Source organism: Spermophilus citellus (assembly GCF_964194105.1).
Source record: "Spermophilus citellus genome assembly, chromosome: 11".
Classification (NCBI taxonomy): domain Eukaryota; kingdom Metazoa; phylum Chordata; class Mammalia; order Rodentia; family Sciuridae; genus Spermophilus; species Spermophilus citellus.
The window spans coordinates 69666778-69694035 of NC_138192.1; the positions used below are offsets into that span (position 1 = coordinate 69666778).

Here is a 27258-nt window from a genome sequence, read left to right on the forward strand (position 1 = left end):
AATTACTAGGTAGGTATTTTATCAGGGAGGTTTCAGATTCCCTAAGGCAGATGTGCTGAGTGAATTCAGTCTATTTTTCCCAGGCTTGAAGAACACAGACTCTTTTTTTCTTTTTTTGACTTCATTTTGTGATGTTAGTCAAAGTAGAGCCTGGAGGCAAGAAATATCTCAGAATGTCCTATTCCAGTGATCTGATTCAATCATCAGAGGAGAGCTGTGGGAGTTTGGGGTGGCTCCTAAGTTCAAGAAAGCCACACTTTAAGTACCCTCAGTTAGGCTGATTTTATAGTTTTGGGAAACCTCTTCTTTGAATATATTCCATAGTCTTTGGGATCATTGTTTTTACAGTGTTATTTATAATATGCAAATGTTAAAATTAGCACAGAGAAGCATGTTTGAATGCTAAATCTTAGCAGATCGGAGGAAGCCCTGTTCCTATACACTTCAGTAATATAAGCCCTGCCAAGGAAGCAGCTAAAGGGCTCCTGCTTTCTGCCGCTACTGTCATCCTCAAAGACTCAGAGAATCACCTCTGCATTCTGGCTTTTGGGGAAAGGATCATTTGACATTGTGGGATAGGGTAGAGATACTTATCCAAAAGGATGAAGAATTCTTATAATATAAAAGTAAACATATAGATCTTATTAAATTATTTAAAAATAAATTTGTCTACAGTGTCCACCAATGGTCTAAACAATAAGTAATAATATCATCAGAGATGTTTAAAAATAACTGTTTTAAGTGAGAGCGTTAAAACCTGTTTCTTTATCTGTACATTTATGGCTTTGAAAGATAATGGCTTAAGGCCATCCTTTTTATGATATCAAGAACAACAAAGATGGAAGGTTATCACCTAAACACCAGAGGCTCTTCTTAGCCTCCTGTACATTAGTGACAGATGAGGTTGTCAGATCTGGTGTCAGATTACTGGACAGATTGTTGAATTTTGCTTCCTGTAGTGATCTTTTTACATTTTGACAAATTCTTCTCTGTTTCAACATGACTTAAACACAGTTATGAAGCAGATCAGAGCTTTTAAATCAAATTCAAAAATTGTGCTGCCAGGAGTGTAAGTATTTTATAATGAATATATACACAAATGAATGGATAAATTATGTACATATTTGAAAGCATTTGTTTTCTGTCAATTTCTTCTGGGGAACTCAAACAGTAGAAAAGGAGAGAATGTTAGGAGAGCTGAATTTTTATGCTAATGTCACAATTCTATTCTAATCTGCTGAGTCTCTGCATTCTGAGTTTCTCATTCCTGGAATGGGAGCTACAGGCAGGAAGGCATCTCTACCTGATTTTTTTTAGCAATGTATTCCAACCATCTAGAAAGGATCTGACACATGGTAGATGCTCAATTTATATTTATTGAATTAACAAATCCACAAAATGAGATTAGTCATAGTAACCTCTCTTATATTTGCCTTGATTGTTATGGTTCGAAAATGAGACAAAGGAAATTGTAGCTGCTTGAAAGAATATTCTTAGGTAAATTCTAAGTGATACTGTAGTGACTTTTATTCCACTGCTTATACACTGTCTAAATCAAGGTCATCTTTGAAATCAGCAGCAGGTAGTATCTACCAGAGGTGATATGCAGCCAGGTATCCATCTACTAATCAACAGTAGGGTGGCTTCAAATCTCACAGTGACTTGGTACCTGTGACCTATGCTTGGGCTCTGGGCTAGCGAATCCCAAATTCATCACTAAATAACCTTGGCCATGTTATTCAACTTTTAGTGATTTAATGTCCTAAAAATGCAACCATAAAAAATATCAACTCAAAGAGTTGTAAGGATAAAGTGAAACAATTCATGTAAAGTCTTTGCATGGTAAAACACATGAGAAGTACTCCATAAATGTTAATGTATTAATTACTTTGGCATCCAGGAATTGCTTCTCAGTTCCTGGTTTCTTTCTGTTTTTCTGCTTGAGCACAGGTATTAGTTTCCTGAGGCTGCCATTAAAACTGTACCACAAACTGAGTGGCTTAAAATAAAGAAAAGTCTTTTCTCACAATTCTGGAGGCTGGAAAACCAAAATGATCATATTAGTAGGGTGGTCATGCTGTCTCTGAAACCTGAAAGGGAAGGGCTTTCCCTTTCATATTCTAGCTCCCTTTCATATTCTGGTAGCTTCAGACACTCCTTGTCTTATGGCAGCTCTGTGTCCCTCTCCTAATGACATTCTTTCTGTGTCCCTTCATATCATCTTCCCTCTCTCCACAACTGTGTCCATATTTTACCTTTTTATAAGGCCACCAGTCATATTGGCTGAGTGTTTACCCAAATGACCCCATTTTAACTCAGTTTCACCTTAAAGGCCTGTTTCCTAAGGAGATTACATCCGGAGGTACTGGGGCTTAGGACTTGAACATATGGGAGGGAGGAGGGAGGGAGAATCAGCCCATTATAGCATGATTTTATTCTTAATTAAATATGGGAAAGTCTCTGGTAAAATATGGCACCAGATTTGGAACTTTGGAGTTTAATTCTGAAACAAATTATAAAAAGAAGTCACTCAAAGGCCCTAGCCTGGGTTATTTCAGTATAAAATAAAAGTAGTGGGCCTGTTAATGTCTACCATGTTTTCCAATTCCAAAGGTTATGTGGATAATATGACTGTTTTTCAACTCTACTGTGTATCTCAACTCTCATTGATGCTCTGTATATTCTGTGTATTTTGCTATTCTTGTGACTAATGATAAAGGTTCTGATTCTTACCACACACACAAAAAGTATGGAAGTTAATGGATATGTTCATTAGCTTTATTTAGGCATTCTACAATGTTCACATATATCAGAACACCATTGTTGCACACCATAAATAGATGTAATCTTTGTTATTTAAAGAATAAAAGATAAAAAATATAAGAGTTCTGAAATATCTTGTGGCATTGCAATTTTCTCAGTTCTTGGATTAAAATCCCATTTTCTATAATGCTGTTTAATGGGATGTTATTTTATGAAATGAAAGTTTTGTTAGTTTAGGTTATTAGTATATCTAAGTAGTAACAGTGAGTCATTTTGTGAATTTTTATTGATTTTTAGAATTTTCTTTTTTTTAAGTATTGCAAGCACTATATCTTTATTTACACATAATGATTGATCATATTTATGGGATGCAGTGTGAGTTTTCAATACATGCATACAATGTGCGAATTTTCATATTATGGTAATTAACATTTTTATCTCCTTAAGCATTTATCATTTCCTTGCCTTGGGAAATTTCCAACTTCTTTCTGCTAGTTCTGTAGAAAATATATTGTTGTTGTCAACAATAATCACTGTACTATTCTGTCGAACATTAGAACTTATTCCTCTCATGTAACTATATTTTGGTAATTAGCCAAATTTTTTTTAATGCCGAACATCATTTTCTGGAAATGAGATTAAAGGTATGGAAGTTTGTATTATGTCTATCCTTATTATCATACAATACAACTTGTGTAAAAATCATAAAACCAAATTGCAAGGAATTAGGGGAAGTGAGGAATTAAGTTTGGCCACTAATCCACAAATATATAGGCAAGTTTGAAAGTTTGCTTGGATTGCCCTTATAGAAACACTTAAAAGTCTACCCTGCCATAGAAACAAAAAGAAAAAAAAAAAAGTATACGAAAGGAAATTAAAAGGTCTTTTCTTCAACTCTGGGATACAAGAGTTTTAGAATCTTTAAGGGCCCAGAAGTGTTGAGCAAACATAGATTCAAGACCAAGGGGTATTTTCTTAACCTCATCTGAGGACCGCTACCCTTGGTGTTGACCGGATTTTTTTCTTTTCCTTCCAGCTTCCTCCATTCTCAAAAGGGAGAAGCGGCTGAGGACCAAGAATGTGCATTTTAGTTGTGTCACCGTGTACTACTTCACCCGGAGGCAAGGCTTCACAAGCGTGCCCAGCCAAGGGGGCAGCACCCTGGGGATGTCCAGCCGCCACAACAGTGTGCGCCAGTACACCCTTGGCGAGTTTGCTAGGGAGCAGGAGAGGCTGCACAGGGAGATGCTGAGGGAGCACCTCAGGGAGGAGAAGCTGAACTCTTTAAAACTAAAGGTAAGAAGTATAAACTCACTTTCTGCAAAACTCCACATCCTTATAACTATTTGAGTCAACTTTTTAAACAGTCATAGCTGGAACTGCATTTTACATGACTGACTGCCTGCTGAGTCTTTTTTTTTTTTTTTAAGCAAAACAATATAGTCTTTCATGGGAAACGTACCTGACATCATTTTTTCATTTATTTTACAAATATTTACCACTGAACATTGCTTGCTCATATAGCCTGTGCTGGGGGGCTAATGGGTAACCAAAAATAGATGCAGTCTCCTCTCTCAGGAACTTACGGATTAATAGGAAAGAAAAATATTAATCAAGGTGTCAAACAAAATAAAATCTTGATTTGTTTTTTCATTCAGTGCTATAAAGGAAAGTTGTAAAGCACTGCGAAAATGTAAAACAGGAAATTCATGTGGCACAAGAAATCAAGAAATGCTTCCTTGAGGAAGTGAAATGAAAATCTGAAGAGGTAACCAGGCAAGGAGAATTGGCAGGAGTTTCAGGCTTTAGGAAAGCCAGAGATGCCTTGTGCTGGGAGGGATCAGTGAGCCCACAAGGTTTATTTAACTGGAGCAGAGGTGAGAATGGTCAATCAGCATGAAGGAGAAGGGCTTAGGCTTTGTAAAAACATATTAAGGTAATTTTTCCTCATAGTCTTAAAGACATCAAAAGTCAACAGTTTTAAAATCAGGGTTGGGGTGCTAAAATAATGCAATCCAGTTCTTGTAATGTGTGATAACAGTTTGGGAGTAGGGAAGGCCATGTTAGGACAAGAGGGAACCTAGGCAATTAGGCCAGGTAGAAGGCATCCCATAGTGTAGAAGACAGGTGATGACCAGTTAGGTTAGTCTGAAGCAGGGGAGACAAAGAGAAAGGGAAGAGGAGAAAATTAGTAAAATCAATGGTGCTTAATGATGGGCTGAATTTGGAAGGAAGAGAGGGATAGTCAGGAATGACAATTACGTTTCTGGGTTGCAAAATGGAATGGGCGGCATAGGTAATAGTATTGTTTGCTGTGACAGGAAATGACAAACAACAGAGGAAGATGCACAGATAGTGGGTGGGGTGGATAATGAGAGCTCTCTTGGACATACTGAGTTTGAGAGGCTTTTGAGTTTTCAAGAGGTGTTGGGAAGGCATCTAAGTAGAGATTCTTGATGTTGAGCCACTTTAGAGATTAAGTGGAGAGAAGTACAGAAATTGAGAAAATGTCTTCTGTCAACTCAGAGCTCTTTATGTTTGTGTGAGTCCATCACCCTATCAATACATAGGAATATTCTACCATCGTTATCTAGTGAGAAAGGAAATATTTTCAGGTGATCCAACACACTTAAAAAGGGGTATGCATTAAATGCCTGAAGTATCATAAGCCACCTGTGTTACCTAAATTTTTTTATGAAATCAACCAGCAGAGGTGTGATATGTGTTTTGAAACATGTTATTGTATATATTTTGCAAGTTATGCATGGGTCTTGTTCCCAATTGCATTACAAGGCAATCACTTAAACTGGGCACAATTTAGCCTAGAGAATGACTTACATTTCCTTTGCCAGTATTTTTGGCATATTTCAATGAAAATCCCTCAGTTTTTCCAGTAGCAGTACACCATTATTTTGTGATTTATGATAGCTTGTCATGTAGTAATCTAGTAATAGTTACCAAGTTTGTTTCTGAAATCCATTCTCTACCTTTGTAACCGATTACAAACCGACTCTACCCCCCCACACACACACAATGAGTGAATTCTTTCTTCAAATTCAATTTTTGGTAGAAAAATAGTAAAGGTTGACAATCACTAATGAATTTTATTTACCAGGCATTTTACAAACAATGTTTAATTTGATCCTCACAGAGATCCAGTAGAATAGATAAGTTATCGAAATATGTTTGCAACTGAGGAAAAAGAAAAACAAAAGATATTAAGTAACTGGTTCACTTAGAAAACTGATTGTGTTATCTTGTTTTTTTCCTATTCTTAAATTAATTGATTATCTCCTATAGGCATTGGGGGAAAATATCTGTGTACTTGTGTGGGGGGTTATCTTTTTCTGGGGTTTTTAGAGAGAATATAATGTTATCTGAGAACCAAAATATTTACTGTGGTGAACTGCTTATATGCTCATGGTACGTGTGATGGACATGAGGGAAAGCCACAAACCTACAGCAGCCTTCCTCCATATCAGGCAGTGATATATCAGGTGCTGATATAGTTGTACACAGATACTCCCATGCCTTTTTTTAAAGAAGCTAAAGAAGAAAATAAGAAACAAAAAGAACACTGCAGTATTGATTTATTTTTAAAATAGTGCTTAGTGTTGGAAGTTGGAGAGGCAGCCATCTGAATGGATGTCATATGTCAGTTTTTTATTAATAAGGGGAAACATGCAGTTTTTCTCTTTGGCAAAGATGTAAACAAAACACATTTGGCTTTCATTGCTATTTCCAAATGAATACCAAGCTGCAGGATAACAGGATTCTGAAGTGACTGAGCTTAGCCTCAGTGCATTTGAAATATTCAGAAACACATGGTACATGAAGTTAAAATATCACAGCAATGTGGACCAGTTGTCTCAAAAATCTGAGATGAATTAATAGAGAAAAACTTGTATATTTTAATTGAAATTCTTCTAGCATATTAACTTTTATGATTTAAAAAATATCATTGACTATACTTGTCTAGGTCTAATTGTACAAAATCTAAAATTAGTTATCCAAACATTAGGAATCTAAAAATTTCACTCTGATATTTAAAATTTCACTCTTATTGGAAATGACATTTGTTTTGAAGTATGAATTCCTCTGGGATAAGTAAGAAAACAAATGTGTCTACATTGATTCCGTTATTTTGAATTGGGCAACAGAAGATCAGTAGTACAGAAGAGGGGTCCAAAGAGGAACTAAAGGATTGTGAGAGCCAAACTTTGCTCCCTTGCATTTTTGCCTGAGATAGTCCTCTGGGAGTTACTGTCTGTTGAGTTAGGGCAGAGGGGAGGTAGCATCTGACAAGTCAAACATTCCTAATTCCTCATTAAGGAGCCCAGGCAAAATGCCAAGGGACACTCACTGGAATTGGAACTGGGTAACTTTCCTGCCACTTAAATTTAAGAACCAACAATCTTAAAAAATAAAGACAGATTTCTCTTCTACCGTTTCTTCCTGTTTTTCTAGGAAATCTTTGCTGAGTTCCAATTAGGGGAATTATTTATTCTTTTTTTTTTTAAATAAATTTTTTTTTTAAAGAGAGAGTGAGAGAGGAGAGAGAGAGAGAGAGAGAGAGAGAGAGAGAGAGAGAGAGAGAGAGAATTTTTAATATTTATTTTTAGTTCTCGGCGGACACAACATCTTTGTTGGTATGTGGTGCTGAAGATCGAACCCGGGCCGCACGCATGCCAGGCGAGCGCGCTACCTCTTGAGCCACATCCCCAGCCCGGAATTATTTATTCAATGACTCTTTTCCCAATGATGCTTTAATAGAGAGAAAGGACTAAAAAGAAAAATACAGGGGCTGGGGCTATGGCTCAGTGGTAGAGCGCTTGTCTCACATGTGTGAGTCTCTGGGTTCAATCCTCAGCACCACATAAATAAACAACTAAAAAAATATATAATACACACTTGAAGACTTACCTCACAATAAATATTTTGGGAACAAAATAAGAATAAACATGTAGATTTTGATTATAAAATTGGTTATTATTTAGCAAATCAGCCTCCTAAGTTATAAGGTATATAAATAGAGAAAAATAATATATACAATTATTTTTGTAGAACAAATACAATTTTATGGGAAGATGCTCAAGTGTGTCTTTTTTTATTCGTGGTGTTGATGTTTTAAACATTGTCTATAAACAACTGTGGGGGAAAAAGCTGAATGAATAAAATGTATGTTCCTAGAAGAAATAAGTAGCTGTGGATTTCTAAATTACAGAGCACAGTTTTCTTTCTCTGTCAAGCCCATTTACACATGTCATACACTTCACAGTAATCAATGCAGTCATCTTAATTCTATACTCTTTTCCAAATTAAGTGCTTAGATTTCATCATCTGCACCACATTGTTGAACAATTAAATTAGCTTTTACTTCCATTTCTCATGTATCTGTAAAATACATTAGGCAGCCATTTGTAAGTAGGAGACTTGGCATTCTGATCGCCTCTGGGTTCTATCTTACTGGATTCTACTGCCTTATTCTAGGAAATTTAATTTAGCTTCCACAGCTTGGACTTGACTCTATTTCGCAAAGATTTTGCAACCCAGGTTTTTCTTCTTTTTCTTTCTGAGATTAAGGATCTAACCCCACTCCTGTTACCACATCCAATCACTTCTCAGCATTGTCCTTTATTTTTTTTTTTCCAATTTCTCAGCCATGTATTTCTTGAATAATGTATGGTTGCTGTCTCCCTTTCTGAAATAAAAATAAATGAATAAAACCAGACTTTAACTCCTATTTTAATGACTAAACTCTTAAAATATCCCTATGTAAATCTTCAACCCCTATCTCAGATTTAATCTATGACTATTTTATTCTTAAGTACTTTACCCATGCAGCATTGTAATTTCCTACTCCACCTCCAGCCCTCCCTTTGTATCTCTTCAAAAGCTCCATGATTAATCCTCCAGGTAAAGATCTTCAGTGTGCTGGGAGATGAAAGGGAATAGGGGCTTGTGAGAGATGCTTAAATGGTATCTTAGACCCATAGTTTGAACACTTTGGGATGTGTATTTTAAGAACCTAATCTGTAAGTCTTTCCTAGATATGTCTTTGTCTGGGGTCAGGGTATTTTAGAACTCCATTTATCCCTACATAATTTCTCTGTTAGACTCTGTAGCAATCACTTCAGAGCATACTTATTGTCAAAGCTTCCAGAATGAATTCCTAAGTAGAGGCCTGCTTCAATACCAAGCAGAAAACTTTGCTGTTTCAAGTATTTGCACTATTGTATGTACAACCTGTTCTGAAAAGTACACAAAAAATATACCTAACCAAAGTGATGGAGACTGGTAGGGTGGAATTCAGCCTGATACACATGAAATACACTTAAGAATATGCTCTTTCAGCACATCACTGGCATTTTATTTGAAAAAGTACAATTAGACATATGTAATCAAATCATCACATTCTTCCTGTATAAAAAAACATAGGGTTTTTTGTTGTTGTTGTTGTTTACTTTTTAGTTTAGGAAAATCAATTGCATTGATTCTCCTGGTTTAAATGTAGGGACATCCAGTGGTGTGTTGGAGCCAGCTCGCTGAATTGGCTCATTACTGTGGATTTATATACATCTCTTCCCAACAAAAGTTTGAAATTGACTATGAAGGGAGTATGTGAACCATGAAACTTGTCAATCACAACAAACTATAATATTTTTATAAGTATAGATTTTTAAATATTTAGCAGCAGGCTACTGGATTCATCCTGATTTATTATCCACCAATGAAAGAGGAATTGTTGGTCTAAACCAAAAGGAAGGATAAGGAATTTATAGCTTATGTGTTTTTTTCCAAGTTGTTTTGTCTTATATGTTAATATTATCCTTTCTGGTGACTTTTTTCAATAATGTATTTTCCAAGGAGTTCTTATGACTTCATATTGTTGGAATTAATTTGTTTTGTTTTGTTTGTTTGAGATGGGGGTCTTTCTTCATGACCCAAGCTGACCTCAAACTATTGGGTTCAAGAGTTTGATGTTACTTTCTTAGCCTCCCAAGTAGCCAGAACTACAGAGGCATGTTACTGTGCCCACTTCACGTTGAAAAGAATAAAAGTTAACAAAACAAGCAAATATTCCTGGCTTTTCAAAGACATAATTAAACTGATTCAAATTTGCCACCTACAATTAACAGTTAATGAAATATGAAATTATACTGTAAGATTTGACTGAATATTAAAGTAACATAAATGTTTTTCTTAGATTGTCAGAGACCTTAGAGACTAGGTCATCTGTCCAGCTCATACCACACTACCAAGAATTCCTTTTATTAAATATATATCTTGTACTTTCAGCAGGTAATTGCACATCTTAGATGACCCGGAGCACACTGCTCTTTTGAAGTAGCACGTTTCATTCATGCCTTTAATCATTAGAAAACTGTTCCTTACACTGAGCAACCTGCTGCTATCTTACCACTTCTTTTGACCCCAATTCTGCCTTCTAAGTACATGGAATAATTCTTTATATTCGACATTCCAAGGGTTTGAATGTGGTGTTGATACACATGCAAATATTTGAAGATAGTTTATGGGATTTATGTGTTTCTCTTCTGTAGAATGAAACATTCCTCATTCTTTTCATTAACCCTTGAGGGCATGGTTTTCAATTTCTTTTTCTTTCTTTTTTTGTTTTAATTTGAAGTTGGACACAATAATTTTATTTTATTTTATTTATTTTTATGTGGTGCTGAGGATTGAACCCAGGGCCTCGCATATGCTAGGCGAGCGCTCTACCTCTGAGCCAGAACCCCAGCCCTTTCAGTTTTTGTTGCCTTGGTTTTCTTCCTGTGGATACATTAGTATTTATTAATGTCTACTTCATAATAAGGTACTTGATCTGGTACTCTGGATGGGATCTATCCAGTGCCCAGAAATGTGTTACATTAATCCAAATTGTGGATGCTCTTTCCATGGATATAACTAAAGTTACAGTAGTGTTTGGTAGCTTGAACAGTTTGTTTGTATTACACTGATAGTGAATAAAAAAGCAAACAAACAAAAAATAAAGCAACAAACAAAAACAATGAATAAACCTAACTCTCTGCTTTTAAACCAAGTTTGCATTATGATATAAATTGAAATTTTATAATACCTCCAGGGCTAGAACCATGTTTAGTGCTGGCATGGTCTGTAGGGAGAAATCAATAGTTTTTTTTTTTTTTTTTTTTTAAAGAGAGAGTGAGAGAGGAGAGAGAGAGAGAATTTTTTTTTTTAATATTTATTTTTTAGTTCTCGGCGGACACAACATCTTTGTTGGTATGTGGTGCTGAGGATCGAACCCGGGCCGCACGCATGCCAGGCGAGCGCGCTACCGCTTGAGCCACATCCCCAGCCCAGTTTTTTTTTTTTAATTTAACTTTAACCAATGTGATCTTATATCTGCCTATGTGATAAGCTTGCCTTTTAGGTTCTCATCCAAGTTATAGATTTAAAACTGTTCATACGATAGGGTCAAGTTTGGGATATCCTGTCCGAGTAGTGACCTTAAGAGGGCCCACCATGACCTTTACTGGAAAACATTGCCAGGATGGGCCACTGATACTGATAGAATGTAGAGCTGCCACACCCTCATTCCTGACTTCAATAGTGGTACAAAATAGGATGAGCATCACTGATCTTAGAGATATTTTCACTGTTGAACTAACTAAAAATTCATGGATCCATACATAGTTTTATTAATTAGTTTACATTCCTTCTTTGTATGAGAAGAGCAAAGCAATCTTGTTAGAAGTCTAAAGTGAGAAATTCTCAGGACTAGATTTTTGTCTCAGAGATAAGAATAAGAAATTCTCAGTAGCAAAGCACTGATTTTCCAACTGTGATCCATGAGGTCTGAAATCAGGGAACAAGGCAGCAGGCCCAGGACACTGTGCACCTCATCCCACTTTTATCTTTTATATGTCAAGGTTCTGCATAAAGATGAAGTTCATTTACAAAAAGGATATTTTCTCTGCAGTGAACCCAGACAAAAGTTTCGTATTCACTGTTTTCCTCTATCCCATGTACTGAAACCATCTGTTTAAATAATTCTTTCTAGAATATTGTTATCCAGAATTAGCCCTTTTTTTAAAACAATTCATTCCCATTTTGATCATCATTTAATTCCTTTCCCCATGAGTCTTCACAGATGTTAGACTGAGCAATCATAACTTCAAGCTTCTCCATTGTTCTAAAGCATAAATTGTCTGGGCCTGGAGATTCTTATATAAAACAGCTGAGTGCACTTTCATTGTCTCCCCACCTGATTTTTGCTTTAAATCCTTCCTGACATGTCTCTTCTCCCATTTCTGGCTTGAATGTTTTCTTCCTTGTTAGAGAGTATGGAATCAGAATAGAAAATAAGTAATTCTGCTTTGTGTCTTTGTACGCAACCTTCTTTTTTATCTGCCTATTCTGTCTTCCTCCTACTACTTCTATAAACTGCCCATATATTTTTTTGCACTTACTACACTAGGTCATATCTGTTACATGACCTCCAGAGTAGACTAGAAGTTCTTTAGATAGTAGAACAGTCATGCGTTTATAAACCCTGATTCCTAGTACAGTATTTGGCAGTATAGTGTAGTGGTTAAGAAAATTTGTTCATTCCAAAATATCTGTTAACCAATTACTGTGAGACTGGCAATTATCTAGGTGCCAGAGAGACATTAGTGGACAAGACAGACTGTCTCTGTTCTCAACATGTTCATAGCATGGATAGGAGAACGACACATGAAATCAACTAATGTATTATGGCAAAATTAGAGAATGAGCAATAGCAATTAAGTGCAATCCAAGATCAATGAGTCAGGAAAGAAAATCAAAAGAATAGCATAGAAGTGAGCTTCATTGAAGCAGCCAGCTTTGACCAGCTTCACCTGACAACATCTCCATTACAAGAGCCAATTCTATATGCTCCAAATCCAACGCTGACTGAAGAGGTGCCATTTTTTTTCAGCTCAGTCTGTCTTCCCCTCTTCTGAGCTCTTGTTCTCTATGACTGAATCATATCTTTTATTTCTGAATTCTAAGGTAATGTGCACTGGTCTTCATCTCCTACCAATTGCACTGAGATCAGCTTTTGGAGTGTGGCTGGAATTTAATGCTATTTTTCTTCTATCAATTTTTTTTTACTATAATGTCACCAGCTGGCTGGGCTGGCTAGATGATCTGGGTTCAAAGGAGCTGGCTGCAGCAATAGACTGAGAAAATGGCAAAGAAACCATGAAAAACACGAACATGAGTTTCGAGGAAGGGACCTGAAGGGTTAACTCCACGCTGGATAGTGCTGAAAGGAGCTACAGAGCAAGTGCACCTGAACCCCCCCCCCTCCTTCCATTTATTGGGGAAGACATTCAATAGAATATTCCACCCAAATGAAGAAGGGATAGGATTTCAAAAGGGTGGAGTCTTGCTTGGGTGATGTCTTGTGGTCAGCAGATTGATTGACATCTTGGCAAGTCATACCCATCTCAGGTGCTGTGTGGGATCACAGGCAGAGCAAGAGGAGAGGCACACTTGCATGGCATAGCCTAATCAGCTCTCAAAGTCAAACCAGTCCCCTCATATGCTCAAGTGCACATAGCTCACACACGCAGCTCATAGATGGCTTGTGACACTATAACTCTTAATACTTTTTACTCCAAACTGATCTTGACAACCAGCCTCATGCTTTGAAGTCGAATAAACCTGAGTTTGATGCTCAGTACCATCATGAGTTAGCTAATTTAGACAGACTTTGGTAAATTAACCTTCCCCATGCACCAGTTTTCCCAAGTACAAAAAAAAATTCATAAGATCATTGTACAAATTAGGTGAGATAATTTGTAAAAAGTATGATACTCAGCACCTGGTATTCAATATATGGTGGCTCAGGTCTTCCTCAGCATCATCATCTTTGTTACAATAGGGAGTAATCAGTGTTTGTGGAACTGAATTCATTTGCACATTCTTATATCCACTCTCATTTTTACACGTGCTCATATTTTTTTTAAGAAACAAGAGACTTTACTACTAAATATACAACTTCACTGATGAAAGGAACTGGATCTGTTTTTGTGTTTTGCTTTGTTTCTTTTTTTAGCATTTTAGTCAAACTACATTTTCAGTATTGTTACCCATTTTGCATTGAATTGGTTATTTGATAGTCTTGGAGTCATTCCACTGATTCTTAAAATAATACATCCTATTCCTCAGGTGTATATACGTGGGCAAAACTGTGTACTCTATTGATTTTCAGAAATTACTTTCTCATGCTTATCAGTGGGTAAAATTTTGCAAAAGTAAGATGTTAGGATTCTGTCTAAAACAAGTTATAATATTTTAATATGTGGAGGGAGTCCAGACAATTTTACCCAATAGCCCAAGAAACAATTGCCATCTTCAGTGTTGTCATGGATCAAGGACACACACACACACACACACACACACACACACACCTCTTAAGATCCTCACAGTACAATATAGATAAATGTATACACATACAGGAAAAATATAAGATGAGATAAAGATCATTAGATCAAATCATGAGTCAAGTTATCACTTACCACCTTTCATTGGCTAAGACAGATAAACAGGAGCTACTCTGAAGAATTGCTATTTCTTTCTCTCTAGTTCTTTCTTTATGGAGAGTGATTCCACCAAAGTCCAATCATATGTATGCTCTGTAGGTCAAAGAATCCATCATGTTCTGTCCCAGAGCAGACCTTCTTGTTGCTGGGGGGAGTGAGGCCTTCTGTCTTCGCTGTATATCTCAAAGCTGTTATGGAGCACAAGCTCTAAAGTCAAATATCTCAGATCATAACTTTAATGTATACTCTATCTATTTGTGATGTTGGGCATGTTTAGCATTCCTGTACCTTGATTTCCTCATCAGTTAAATGGATATCACGATAGTATATATCACATAAGTTTTTTGTGTTGCTATATGAGCTAATCAGGTAAAATGTTTAGAACAGTTTCTGGCACACAAAATTAAAACTGTTATTAATATTATTGTATGCCATACCTTTTTCTGCCACCTCTTTCATCTCTACCTCCAGTTTCTCTTTCTTTCATATGCATATATATGAAGACGAGCAAATTTAAAGGCCATAATTATTTGGTTCCTAAACCACATTTTTTATTAGTATTTTTTTTTTTTTGAGCTACTGGGAGGCAACCTTATTTCTGGAGAAAGAACACAAAGTGAGAAATGGTCCAAGTCCTAGATTGAAGATTTCTGCCTCGAAAGTAGGCAAGCATTTGAAAATGCAGGTTACAGGGTATGTTATTTTATAAATGAAATAGCTTTTTAGATACATTGTATTTGACTCCATGTTAGACTCCCAGCATTGTGTAAGGTACCAATAAGAAACTTATAATTTATGACATGTAGGGAGAAGCATATTAAAATAGGAAACAGGGAATTATGTCCTATAAGTACGTCCTGGAGAGATCAAAATGACTCTGAGTGAGCTTCATTGATAAAATAAGGAGGCTGCTTTTGATGAATTAAAATCTGAAATTTTAATAATTCTATTTTGAGATGGGAAAAAAATTAAAGGTAGCATTCATGTCAGGAGAGAACAAATGTTGTACAACATGAATGTTCTAATGCATGACGATAGACATGGATAAAGAGGCTGGCATGAGTAGATGAGTCAATCCTGGAAGACTTCCTGGATTCCTTTACACCAGATCTTTAGAGAATAACAAATGTGAGTTGGTAGACAAGAATAGGGAGCTCTTTGACTTTTTTTCCTCTTGCTCCCATATGGGAAGATACATTTGGAAATACTATTTTAGTACTCCAATATTGAAGAGCATTTAAACTCAATAGTCTAGTCCTGGATTTTAATGAAACCAGCAGGCACAGTCGGTCTATGCAAGGTCATAGTAGGGAATGTCTCAGAAGCAACACCAACCAGGAACCATAAGAAGAGGAAGACAAGTCAATTGACCAGACTGGGGTAGAATATTCCCAGTCTTCATTAGAAATGATGCTGAAGAGGTGAGGAGAAAACCTTGCCAGAGCACATCAACATTAACATGAGATTTTAAAAATCTAGGTTTAAATCCCTGTAGGTTTTTGAACAAGAGTGAAAATAGTATATAGCTGTATGTGAAGGACTTTTAGATTCTTACTTGAATCTTTATTTTAAAATAAAATTATGATAAGTGAATAATTCTAGAACTTGTAAATAAGAGATGCAGATTTTATTTCTAAAGACATTTATATTTGGAGTAAACTGTATCTGTAGTTAAATTTGAGATACATTTGTTTGTTTCTTAGTTCTGAGATGACAATTCATGGTTTATGTTGCCTTAAGTTTTTATATGTTTTTACATATTGACAAAATTCTTACTTTTTCTTGATTTTTAGATTTCATGTGTTGTCTGATAACAACCATTGTTATTTTGTACATCCAAACCCATTGTTAGAAGTTGGAGATTTCATTGGTAATTTATAATATTACCAATTGCACAAGAAAGCCTAAATATTATAGAACACGGAGATGAAGTGGGGAGGAAGGATTGAAATGAGTCGTGCTAGCCAAGTGCTGAGTGTCTACATGTGCCATGAACTGAGAAGCTTGCTGAGGCTCACATAAGCAAGCCAAGAATTAATTAAAATAAATCTATTGCCACAGAGTGACAAGATGGGAAAGGGAACACTCCCTACTTGTTCATGCAGCTTTGCCTGTCACAGAAGATTGGACATGTGAGGCAATTATACACTTGAATTTCTTAGAAAATTAGATCTTTCACATAGCAATGTGCAACTTGTTAGTAAGAATTAACAAAAGTGATAACCACCACCAGTCCAAGTAACATCTTAGTAATGGAAGTCATAGTTTAACCAATACACAATGCCAAGGGAAGAAATGAACTGAAGATCATACTAACAACATAGCCTGGTAAAGGGAAATGCTCATCTTGGTAAGATCATAGATTTAAGTAATTTAGTAGTTTTTGCAAATACATCTCAGGGACCCTTTGTAATATATTGGAATATGCACTTTGGTGATTCTTTGGTGAAAATTTCTCCACCTGAAGGCAAAGTCCAATATTCTGTTTGTTCTTTAATACATTCACAGTTGTCCATCTTGGGGGGTTTTTACAGTAATAAATATTCTTGTCTAAATATTGGACATTTTCTTTTCCACTAAGATGCTTTCACTTCTGAACCAGGACATTCTTTCTCCAACATCAGAGCTACCCATTTTGAACTGAATCTAAAGACAGCATCTGGAACCTCTGGTCTTTTTCTTATCATTCTGGTTCAGGATGTAACAGTAACTACTGACTATAGGAGACTGAGAGTTCCAATTGTCCATCTTTTGTAACCAGTACATTTTTAAAAGTACACAATTTCCATGCCTCGGTTTTCCTTTTTGTGACTTCTCCTAATGGAAAAAATAAAAGCGAACGATTGAACTCACACACACTTAGTGATTGCTCGCTCTCCCCAAGTGCTGAGGTGGGGACTTTGGACCCTGCTTGAACTCCATCTCTTATGTACTTCCCTGTGTTTCTAGATGACTAAGAATGGCACAGTAGAATCTGAGGAAGCTAGCACTCTTACAGTGGATGACATTTCCGATGATGATATTGATTTGGACAACACAGAAGTAGACGAGTACTTCTTTCTACAACCCCTGCCAACAAAAAAACGAAGAGCACTGCTGCGAGCCTCTGGAGTGAAGAAGATTGATGTGGAAGAAAAGCACGAGCTGCGAGCCATCCGCCTGTCACGGGAGGACTGTGGCTGTGACTGCAGAGTGTTCTGTGATCCGGAAACATGTACCTGCAGCTTGGCAGGCATTAAGTGTCAGGTAAGGGTGTGGATGTCAGGGCATCCAAAGACAAAGCATTATACACCACCCAGTAAAGAAGTAGTGTTGCAAATAATGTTTTGCACGTGGAAAAGAAAATTTGTGGAAAGGCAAGATGTGTAGTTCAGGGAATGAGAAATGTTAATTCCAAGACATTTGCAAAGTGCATATATATATATATGAAGTACAATATAAAGGTAACCCAGATGGTAGAGGTTTTTCCTCTTGGATTCATTGGTTCCACCAGCTCATTCTGGAAACTATCGGCATCCTAATATTTGAGTTAATGTTTTCTGATCTATGTATGGGGTATGAAGTGAATGATGGATTAAAGCTGGTGTGGACTAGTGCAAACATGAATAGACTGTTTTTGCTATTTGTCGATTATATGAAAGTGTCCAATCAGGTTAACTCTCTGTGCTATTTCTTCGTCTTTAAAATGAATGGGCTGGACTATGTTAGGTTGGCCAACTATCAACTCACAGACCAAATCCAACCAACCACATAAACATAGTTTTATTGGAACACTGCCATTTTATTTGTTTATTTACCCTATTATTTATGACTAATTTCAAGCTTCTGCTGCAGAACCAAGTAGTAGCACAGAGACCATATGGCCAAGAAAGACTAAAATATTTAAACTCCTGCCCTTTGTAGGGAAAGAAAAGTTATTACAGTTACTCCCAGCTGTTAAGGTTTCTTTAGCAAAACAACAACAACAACAAAAAGTGTCCAAGTGTCCTTATGCTGCAAGATTGGTTAGAGGAATATAGGGGGGAAGCTAAAGAGAGATTTTTTTTTTTTTTTTTTGCAACTTGGGAATACATCAGTGAAAAGCCTATTTTACTCCCAAGAAGAGCCTAAAATTTAAGTTTATATAAGTGTTGGAAAATATCCCCTACCAATCTCACCTAGTTGATTACACTTCTAAAAACTTAAAGGTTAAAACTAATTAAAAGTGGGAGAAAAGGTTTACAACCTCTGAACTAGATAATTCTCAGGTCCCATTTATCTCTAACATCATTGGTGGTCTATGGTTACTTGCTATTATTTTATGCAGACACAGTTTTTTCAATAAAGAGAGTCCTTCCTGCAAGTAAAATAGAACAGTTCCCCTTAAGTGAATATAGCTTAGGATGGATCCACAGAAAAGAGGTTCATAAGAAAATGGCTACAGATTCTGCCACTGACATTTGCTACTGCTTTTCATTGGGACTGAGATAACTACACTAAGTTGCAATCTCCTCTGTAGCATAGTATATTCCCTGTATTTGGATAAGGTGGGAAGCAGAGCAAGCTTTGTTCTTGTCTGTACTTTGGTTTGCACACAGGTTGATTTGTAGAATCCGAGACAGTTGGCAAATATCTTAGGAGTACCTATGGGTTTCCCAGATTTCCACTTTACCACCTGAGTAAAGAGGTCAGTCCAAAAATCCTTGGTTAATGCAATCACTCTTTCCTTAGAGCCCATCACTCAAGTAATTCTGAGATTCTGATGTAATGTACATACATCCCCTTCCCTCAAAAAGCCTGTAGTCTGATGGAATGGGAAAAAAAAGGGGAGACCAGGACCAGACCATTTGCCAGTGTGTATACCCACTGCATCTCAGCAGTATGCTCACATTCACCCATGCACCAAGTTGAACCAACGAGAATGAATTATAATACTGCATGATGCTAAGTGGTGTCAACCTGGACATCTTTGAGAGTGAAGTTCATTTCACAATGAGCAAAGGGAAAAGAATATAGGTAGCATGAGGAACATCATGTAGGTTAGATTAAAAATAGCAGGTGGGGGCTGGGGATATAGCTCAGTTGGTAGAGTAATTGCCTGGCATACACAAGGCCCTGGGTTTAATCCCAGCACTATGAAAAAAAAAATAGCAGGTGGGAAGAAGTACTATAAGTTTGTGTGTTTAAAATTGGTAGGTGACCTGGAATCCAGCAGAAAAAAAGGGAGATTATAGGAAGAATAGAAGCATTGAAAAATGAGAGCAAAATTAAAGGCATAAAGAGAAAAGAAATGTAGGGAATGGAGAAAGAAGTAAAGAAGGCACTAGAGGTGACAAGATCAAAGAAATAAAAATGCCCACATATACCAAATTTCTACTTTTATCTTAAATATAGGTTTAGAAACTACTTAACTCTTATGATTTAAGACTTCACTTCCCCTTCTCATATCTATTTGCAGTTTTATTAGTATTTGCTCTGACATAGTGGAGTTAAGTGGATTACTTAATTCAAAGGGGTTGCTGGAAGGAACCAAATTTTTATTTGGCTTGTAATAGTTCCATGGTGCTAATCTGTGTTCTTCCTTCTAAGGTGGATCGTATGTCTTTCCCGTGTGGCTGCACTAAAGAAGGTTGTAGTAACACAGCAGGTAGAATTGAATTTAATCCTATCCGTGTCCGGACTCACTTTTTGCACACAATAATGAAACTTGAACTGGAGAAAAACCGAGAGCAGCAAATCCCCACGCTGAACGGCTGCCACGGTGAGATAAGTGCTCACAGTAGTTCCATGGGCCCCGTCGCTCACTCCGTAGAATATTCTATCGCAGAAAATTTTGAGATTGAAACTGAACCCCAGGCTGCAGTGCTGCACCTGCAGTCTGCAGAGGAATTAGATTGCCAAGCGGAGGAGGACGAAGAGGAGGAGGATGGGAGCAGCTTTTGCAGTGGAGTCACCGATTCCAGCACCCAAAGCCTGGCGCCTAGCGAGTCAGACGAGGAGGAGGAGGAGGAGGAGGAGGAAGAGGAGGAGGAGGAAGATGAAGACGACGATAAAGGAGACAGCTTCGTGGAAGGTCTGGGCACTCACGCTGAAGTGGTCCCTCTTCCTTCGGTCCTTTGTTATTCCGATGGCACGGCTGTTCACGAAAGCCACGCAAAAAATGCTTCTTTTTATGCCAACTCTTCAACTCTGTATTACCAAATCGATAGCCACATTCCAGGAACTGCTAGCCAGATCGCTGAGAACTACTCAGAACGAGATACTGTCAAAAACGGTACCCTTTCGCTGGTGCCTTACACCATGACCCCAGAGCAATTCGTTGACTATGCCCGACAAGCGGAAGAGGCCTACGGTGCCTCCCACTACCCAGCTGCCAACCCCTCTGTCATCGTTTGCTGCTCCTCTTCCGAAAATGATAGCGGGGTGCCCTGCAATAGCTTATATCCCGAACACAGGTCTAATCATCCTCAAGTGGAATTTCACTCATACTTGAAAGGCCCTTCCCAGGAAGGGTTTGTCCCCACCTTGAATGGTGATAGTCACCTCTCAGAGCATCCTGCTGAAAATTCTTTGAGCCTTGCAGAAAAGAGCAGATTGCACGAAGAGTGTATCAAATCTCCCGTGGTTGAGACTGTCCCTGTTTAGTAGAGCTTAAATTATTCTATTCCAGGACCAACTCTTCTCCTATTTAAGGCACTGTATTTAATTGGATTTTCTGGGCTCATCGTTGTTTAAACTGAAGACCAAGAAAACTTGGACTGTGATTAATCTTCCAGACTGTATTTTGTTTTCTCCTTTCTAGCTACATGACTGTGGCATTGCACAAATACAGTCACTATGGGGATTTTAAGATTTCAGACTGTTTTGATAGAAAAATGCTAAATTTTAAAAATGCATATCTCACAGTTGCCTACCTGTCAAACTGTGTGAAACCTGCCAAGCTGTGCAGAACAGAGCTCCAAGTTTTGGATTATCGGGCCTGTGCAAGATTGTTAACTAAGACTGGAAAATAATAAGATTTAGAGTCCTAATTTTCGATATATCTGAAGATGATGGTGACTTTTTAATGTAAAAGTAATTATTGTAAGAAAAAAAAATTTAATTGTTTCATGTGTATTTTATTTATGGTAGTTCAGAAGTCATGTTTTGATGAAAAGGAACAGCAGCATGTTCATTCAAGCTGAAGATGCATAGCTAGCACCACAGAGCATGCCCACGTGGATTGCATCTGGAATCCACTCACGTTTTTATGATCCTGACTCATCAGATTTGCAAATACTTTCTTAAGGGTGAAATAGGCCTATTTTTGCTATTTTGGACAAATAAATGAGTCTATATGTGCAGGTCCTTACACAGTTTTCTCTAACTTTCAGAGTTAGGACAATCCTCTGGTGAGGGTCCAGTTCACTGCCCTCCCTCAGCTGACTCCTAAGACGGAGGTAGAAGGAATTGCCTTTCTTTTCTAAACAGCATCATCTTGTTTCTTAGCTTGGACAGCACCTTTAAACTCTACCATCCCCTACATCAAAATGCACTTTAGTGCCCCTTCACGGTCCCTCATGTGGGGTGGGGACTGAGAACTCTTTGAAACGAAAAAAAAATTAAGTTAAAAAAATCTGTAAGTATTCTAAGGTTCATACAATTAATATAGAGGAATCTTCCAATGATACTTATGAAGGAAAATGGCTTATTTTCCTTCACCACTCTGAGGATCTAACTTGGTAAATGCAGAGAAGGCTGAGTAAAGGTGGAAGAGACACAGCCTCAGCAAACCAGCCTTTTCTACAGCGCTATCCATCCATCTCTACAGAATAAGTGTATAGTGGGACTTCCACTTAGCAACTAGCTGATCGAAGGGGGGCCTCTACCCAAACACTCAACTAGGCCTTACTTTTCTGAAGCATTTTGATTTGACTTGCCTGGGACACTTAGCAGAACAGTTCAGAATGCATTGCCTACTCTCTGATTACCTCATATTCTCTTATTCAAGGGAATAGATAGAAATAAAACATGCACTCCCCACCTGCAGATTATCTGCACTTGGTTCATCGGAGGACTTCTAGGAAACCCTTTTCCTGTAAATCAATTTAGGTAACTAAATAGCGTGTTCTGCTTTTTTTTTCCCCCAATGCAATATGATTATGATAAACCTGCTTCATATTTTTGACCTTCTATTGTTATATCATTTGAAATGTGGACATGCCTTGCTATCCAGTGATTGCATCACTACTTTTTTTATGTCTTTTAGAGTTGAGTATTTAGAAATATGAATAGAAATATATTGTAGAACTCAGTTCCTTAAAATTTTATTTAATTGAACTTTTAAAATGCTTGATCTAGAGAAAGTCCTCCAAATGGAAAATTTTCTACGAGAACTTGATGTGGGGAAACCATGTTTACTTGGCAGCTCTTCCACAGTGCAGTTGGTTCCTGCCCCTTCCCTACCCCCACCACTGGGCTATTTATAACCATTATCATTAACCTTGAAGGAGCTTTGGGTTTGTTCTAGTATAGGTAGCAGTAATGAAGGCAGGGAGGTTCCATTTGAATGATTAGCCAGGGTTAATCAGATGGGGTGGGGATGCTCAAATCTTGGTGGTATATCCTGAGTTATCTTCAAGGTTACAGTTTTTTAGTGATTGATTTTTAATTTTTCCCCCCTACTGGTACAATCTAAAGAGCACAGGCCCAAAGAGAAAATGACAAGAGGCTATTGTTTCTTCATACAAACACATAAAAGAAGTATGTGTTCCATGTTTACTGGACCATTAAAAGCTCTGGAAGTGTCTATATGTGAAGCACGCTGAGGTTATTCTTAAAACACTGGAGTATGGGATAGTGAGAAAAAGACACCTCTGGCTGGGGCAAAATTGAAGGGTATGAAGATAATCCAATTTCTGAATATTTTACCTTCAATTCAGCTTTATTTTTGCAAGAAGGTTTTTGGGGGTTTTTGTTTGGTACTAGGGATTGAAACCAGGATGCTCTAATACTGAGCTCTATCCCCAGCTCTTTTTATTTCTTTTTTAGTTTGAGGCAGGGCCTTGCAGAATTTCTGAGGGTCTCACTAAATTGCTGATGCTGGCCTTGAACTGGCTATCCTCTGACTCAGCCTCCCTAGTTGCTGGGATTATAGGCATGTGCCATTGTGCCCAGCAAAAGGTTCCTTTTTTATTTTTGGCTGGGTCTTTGTTTTGTAGCTTTGTTCCCAAAGGATGCCTACAAGAAAGAGCTTTTTTCTTCTGTCTGTTCAATTGGTGTACAAAGTAACTGCCCTACTAAGAAGAATTAGCCTTCTAACCATGATAACTTCAATTCTGAATTTCCACACACCTAAACAACCCCTAAATATTTTCCACAAACTACATACACAGGTTACATATTTTAAAAATAATAATAACTCCTATATTCTCTCACGCCCACACACCAAACACAAGCTTACCGAACACTAGAGAATAGCAGATTTTAGGAAAGAATCAGTATTGGGTACTCAATTTTCCAACCCTAAAATCTGAAATGGTTTTATGATCTAAAAAAATAATAATTTTTAAAACTGTAGTTTGAAAATATTAGATCAAAATTGCAAATACTACTAATGATGTAATCATTTTATTGTTACTTCCTTTCCCAGAAAAGCTGAAAGGGAGCACAGTGTTCCCATCTGAAAATTTTTCCCCAATAATAGCCCTTCTGTTCAATAAAAACTGTGCATATACCAGGAAAGTGCTATGGTTATTCTAAACTTTTAGAAGTGGGTATCAAGTCAGATGCAGCCAGTTGGGATACTTAAGATCTTTGTACCACACACCTGACCTTCAGCTGTTGTATCACTCCATAATATACTTAAACCAAATAAATAAGAATTTTTGACACACAGCTCTTACTTATTCACTTTCGATTGCAAAGCTTCCTGCTCCACACCCTGTTGTTTTAGCTTCAGTCTTATACCTTTAAATGGGGCTTAATTCCCAGTTCTAATCCAGGTCAAACTGATTTGCAAGTCAAGTGTTTGGAGCATCTTGTACATGTCCTTTGTCATCCTTGATTTCTTTTTGGAGAAGAAAGTCAAAGAAAAATTTACTTAAGTTTTTCTCATTCCTTGATCCCCAATCATTAAGACATTGATAAAACCCGTTTGTCTCATGTCTTTTGGTTGGTTGAATTATATAGTTACTTGTTGAAGGTCTTTCCTTTGTGATGAAATTAGATTTTTTTTTCTAATTTTTCCAGCCACATATAAAATGTGAAACTACTATTTCTTCAAGTGATAAAATCTTCACAAACATATATGTTACAGAGTAATCATATATGTTACACACTCCAGGTGACACTGTTCACAAATTAATCAAGAAGCAAAGAGATTGTTGTTATGTCCTTTGAAATTTTTACACTCTAGTAGATGACTTCTAGGCAAAATCTGGCTTAGTTTTCATTAAGCAGAAAAATATATCATGATTTATTTCCTATAGATTAATAAATTGGTTTTTAGATTTTTAAATATATTTTCAAATATATATTATTGGTCTTGATATTCAGAATTTATTAAAATCCACTTTTTCAACAAACATTTATTCAATACCCGTTATGTTAGAGCAATAGTCCTTGTTAGTAAAAATACTGGGGGGTGAGGAGCCATACGTTCTAAGAGTGATGAAGGGTGAAATGAATTAGTCAAGTCTATTCAAATTATTTTAATATGATTTTATAACATGTTATTTAAAAAACTGTCCAATTATATGCAAACCGCAACTAAAAGAATGCTTCTTTTTTTCTTAAATTAATGGAACTCGCTAGATCTTCCTTCCTTTTCCCCATCTGCAATTGGTAAATTATATGTGGACTTTGCTAGAACCAAAATCCTAGAAAGAGATTTTGGCAAATTGCTTCTTTGGTGTAGACTATATCAGTGATGCTAAATTTATACCTGTAAAATCCCTACCACACATTTTCAAAGGGGTTTAATTCCTGCATAATCCAGCAAACATGTCAGGAAATTTTTGAAACAAAATGTGAAGCCTAGTCACTCTTACTTCTTTATAAATAGGCTATCAAAACAGGCTCCTGTTCCAAATTCCAAAGGCATTGCCTTGAAGCAGGTAGAAAAAGGAAGTCATAAGATGCCCCTCACTTTTAGCTTGGAGTTATAAACCCCAAATGTGGATGTCAACAGAACTTCTGTTTTTAAAAGGTGTTTTGAATCCCTTTGTTTATCAAATATAACTTCATAATATAACTGTAAGATGTCATATGCTTCTTATTCTCAAAGACAGTTTAGTCCTTGTCACTAGATAAAATACCAAGATTAATTGAGAAGTACCTTTATGCTTCCAAAGCAAGCCTTCACTATGATTTGAAATTGGAGCTATTGATGGTATTTTTACCACAACCAATACCAGAAGTTTTTTGCCTTGAGCACTCTAGTTCTAATATAATTTTGCAACTTCTGATTGCAAAATTTCTGAGATCTGCTCATTTGTTCTGGAGTAACTTAGAAACTTAAGCCAAAAAAAAAAAAAAAAAAAAAAAAAACATAGCTTGACACATACAGCACATCTCACAAATGTTTTCTGTGGCATTAAATAATATAATTGACTTCATTAATTGAATACCAGCAATTTGAAATCTCACACAAGAGTTATAGAAGTGTCAGGAAGCGGATGAGGAATGGAGTCTAAGTCTAATAGTTAGTGATGTCCCTTAGAAACTATAAAAAGGTTTCAGCAGGGCCAGGCTAGGTCTTATGACAGCAGAAAGTTCACAAGTAACAGGTGATCTGAAATCTAGAAGATCTATTATGACATATGGCCTTCCTCTTAGTGCACTTGGCCCTTATATCTGCTGATCAACATCCACATTGATTATATAAACCATATTTATTTAATTTGATGCTTTAGATAATAAAAACAGATCTACACAATTGTAAAGAAACCATTTTAAAGAAATTTAAACATTAAAATGACTGATGAATGACTTATTGTCAAAAGTGTGGATATCTAGAAATAAAGAAGCTCTTTGATATTTTACTTGCCAAAAATATAAATTCAGTATCACTTTTAGAATAGTCATTTTTAAACTGTACTTCGACTTCTCTTTTGTTTTTTCAAGCTAGACCATGAGACACACTTCCTCAACAATGCAATTGTTTTCTTATGGGAAATTCAAAACAAAAATGTGATATCACCTGGGTGCTAGCTGTTGATCAGTCCTGGGGCTAGTTTGTCTGCATACTGACTGGAATTCCCTGGGTTTCATATTCTGAGAGTGGTGAGTCAGAATGTTGGGAATCAGGAGAGTATATGTAACCAGATTCAAAGCCTAAACCAGTGTGTATTTTTAGTTCATCTTTTTATATGTGGATTTTAAAATATATTATTAACGTACAACCTGGAATTTTAGAAATTCAGGTAACTTGTTACATACATGGGAAATGAAATAATTTCAAAGATTTAAGTCACATTGTTAGTGATTTCCTTTCCCTTGTGATAAACGTATCATTACACAGAGAAATTGTTTTTTATTTAATCCTCTATGCTTGTTTATAATTCAAGAAAAGTCAACTCTACTGTCATTTTATTGATCACAAAAGTTTCTGGCAGGACTAGAATTTCAAAGGGATCTGACAGATTAGGTAGCATTTGTATTCAGCATGCTCATAATGTAATACTTCCCTGCATTATAGAGTACCATGTGGATTTTAAAGTCCATTCAGTAATTCTGATTCTAGAGTCATGTGTAAGGTCATTTAAGTATATTTAAGATAATCTATATTAACTAGATTTAGGAGGAGGCAAATTTACAGTAAAAATTAGCCTTGCTTTTATCTAAGCTAATTCGTATGACTTGATTTAATGACTTTAGTTGTAATTTTGGTGTAGTTTCACATTTAAATATTTCTTTCTCTGTTGATTTCTTATTCAGTGGTTTTATCGGACTTGGAATTATCTTAAAAGGGCATTTATTA

General features: G+C 36.7%; 1 protein-coding gene across 1 annotated transcript in view; it reads left to right on the plus strand.

Moving 5' to 3' along the window:
• Nucleotides 1-20942, plus strand: part of CSRNP3 (cysteine and serine rich nuclear protein 3) — a gene marked incomplete at both ends in the record, with an annotated part of 169797 nt that extends 148855 nt beyond the window's left edge. The window contains 3 exons of the mRNA XM_081262149.1: nt 3800-4059; nt 17268-17564; nt 19887-20942. Of these exons, the coding sequence (XP_081118275.1) occupies nt 3800-4059; nt 17268-17564; nt 19887-20942 (1613 nt within the window). The remainder of the gene's footprint in view (nt 1-3799; nt 4060-17267; nt 17565-19886) is intronic.
• Between the last annotated feature and the right edge of the window lie 6316 nt (nt 20943-27258).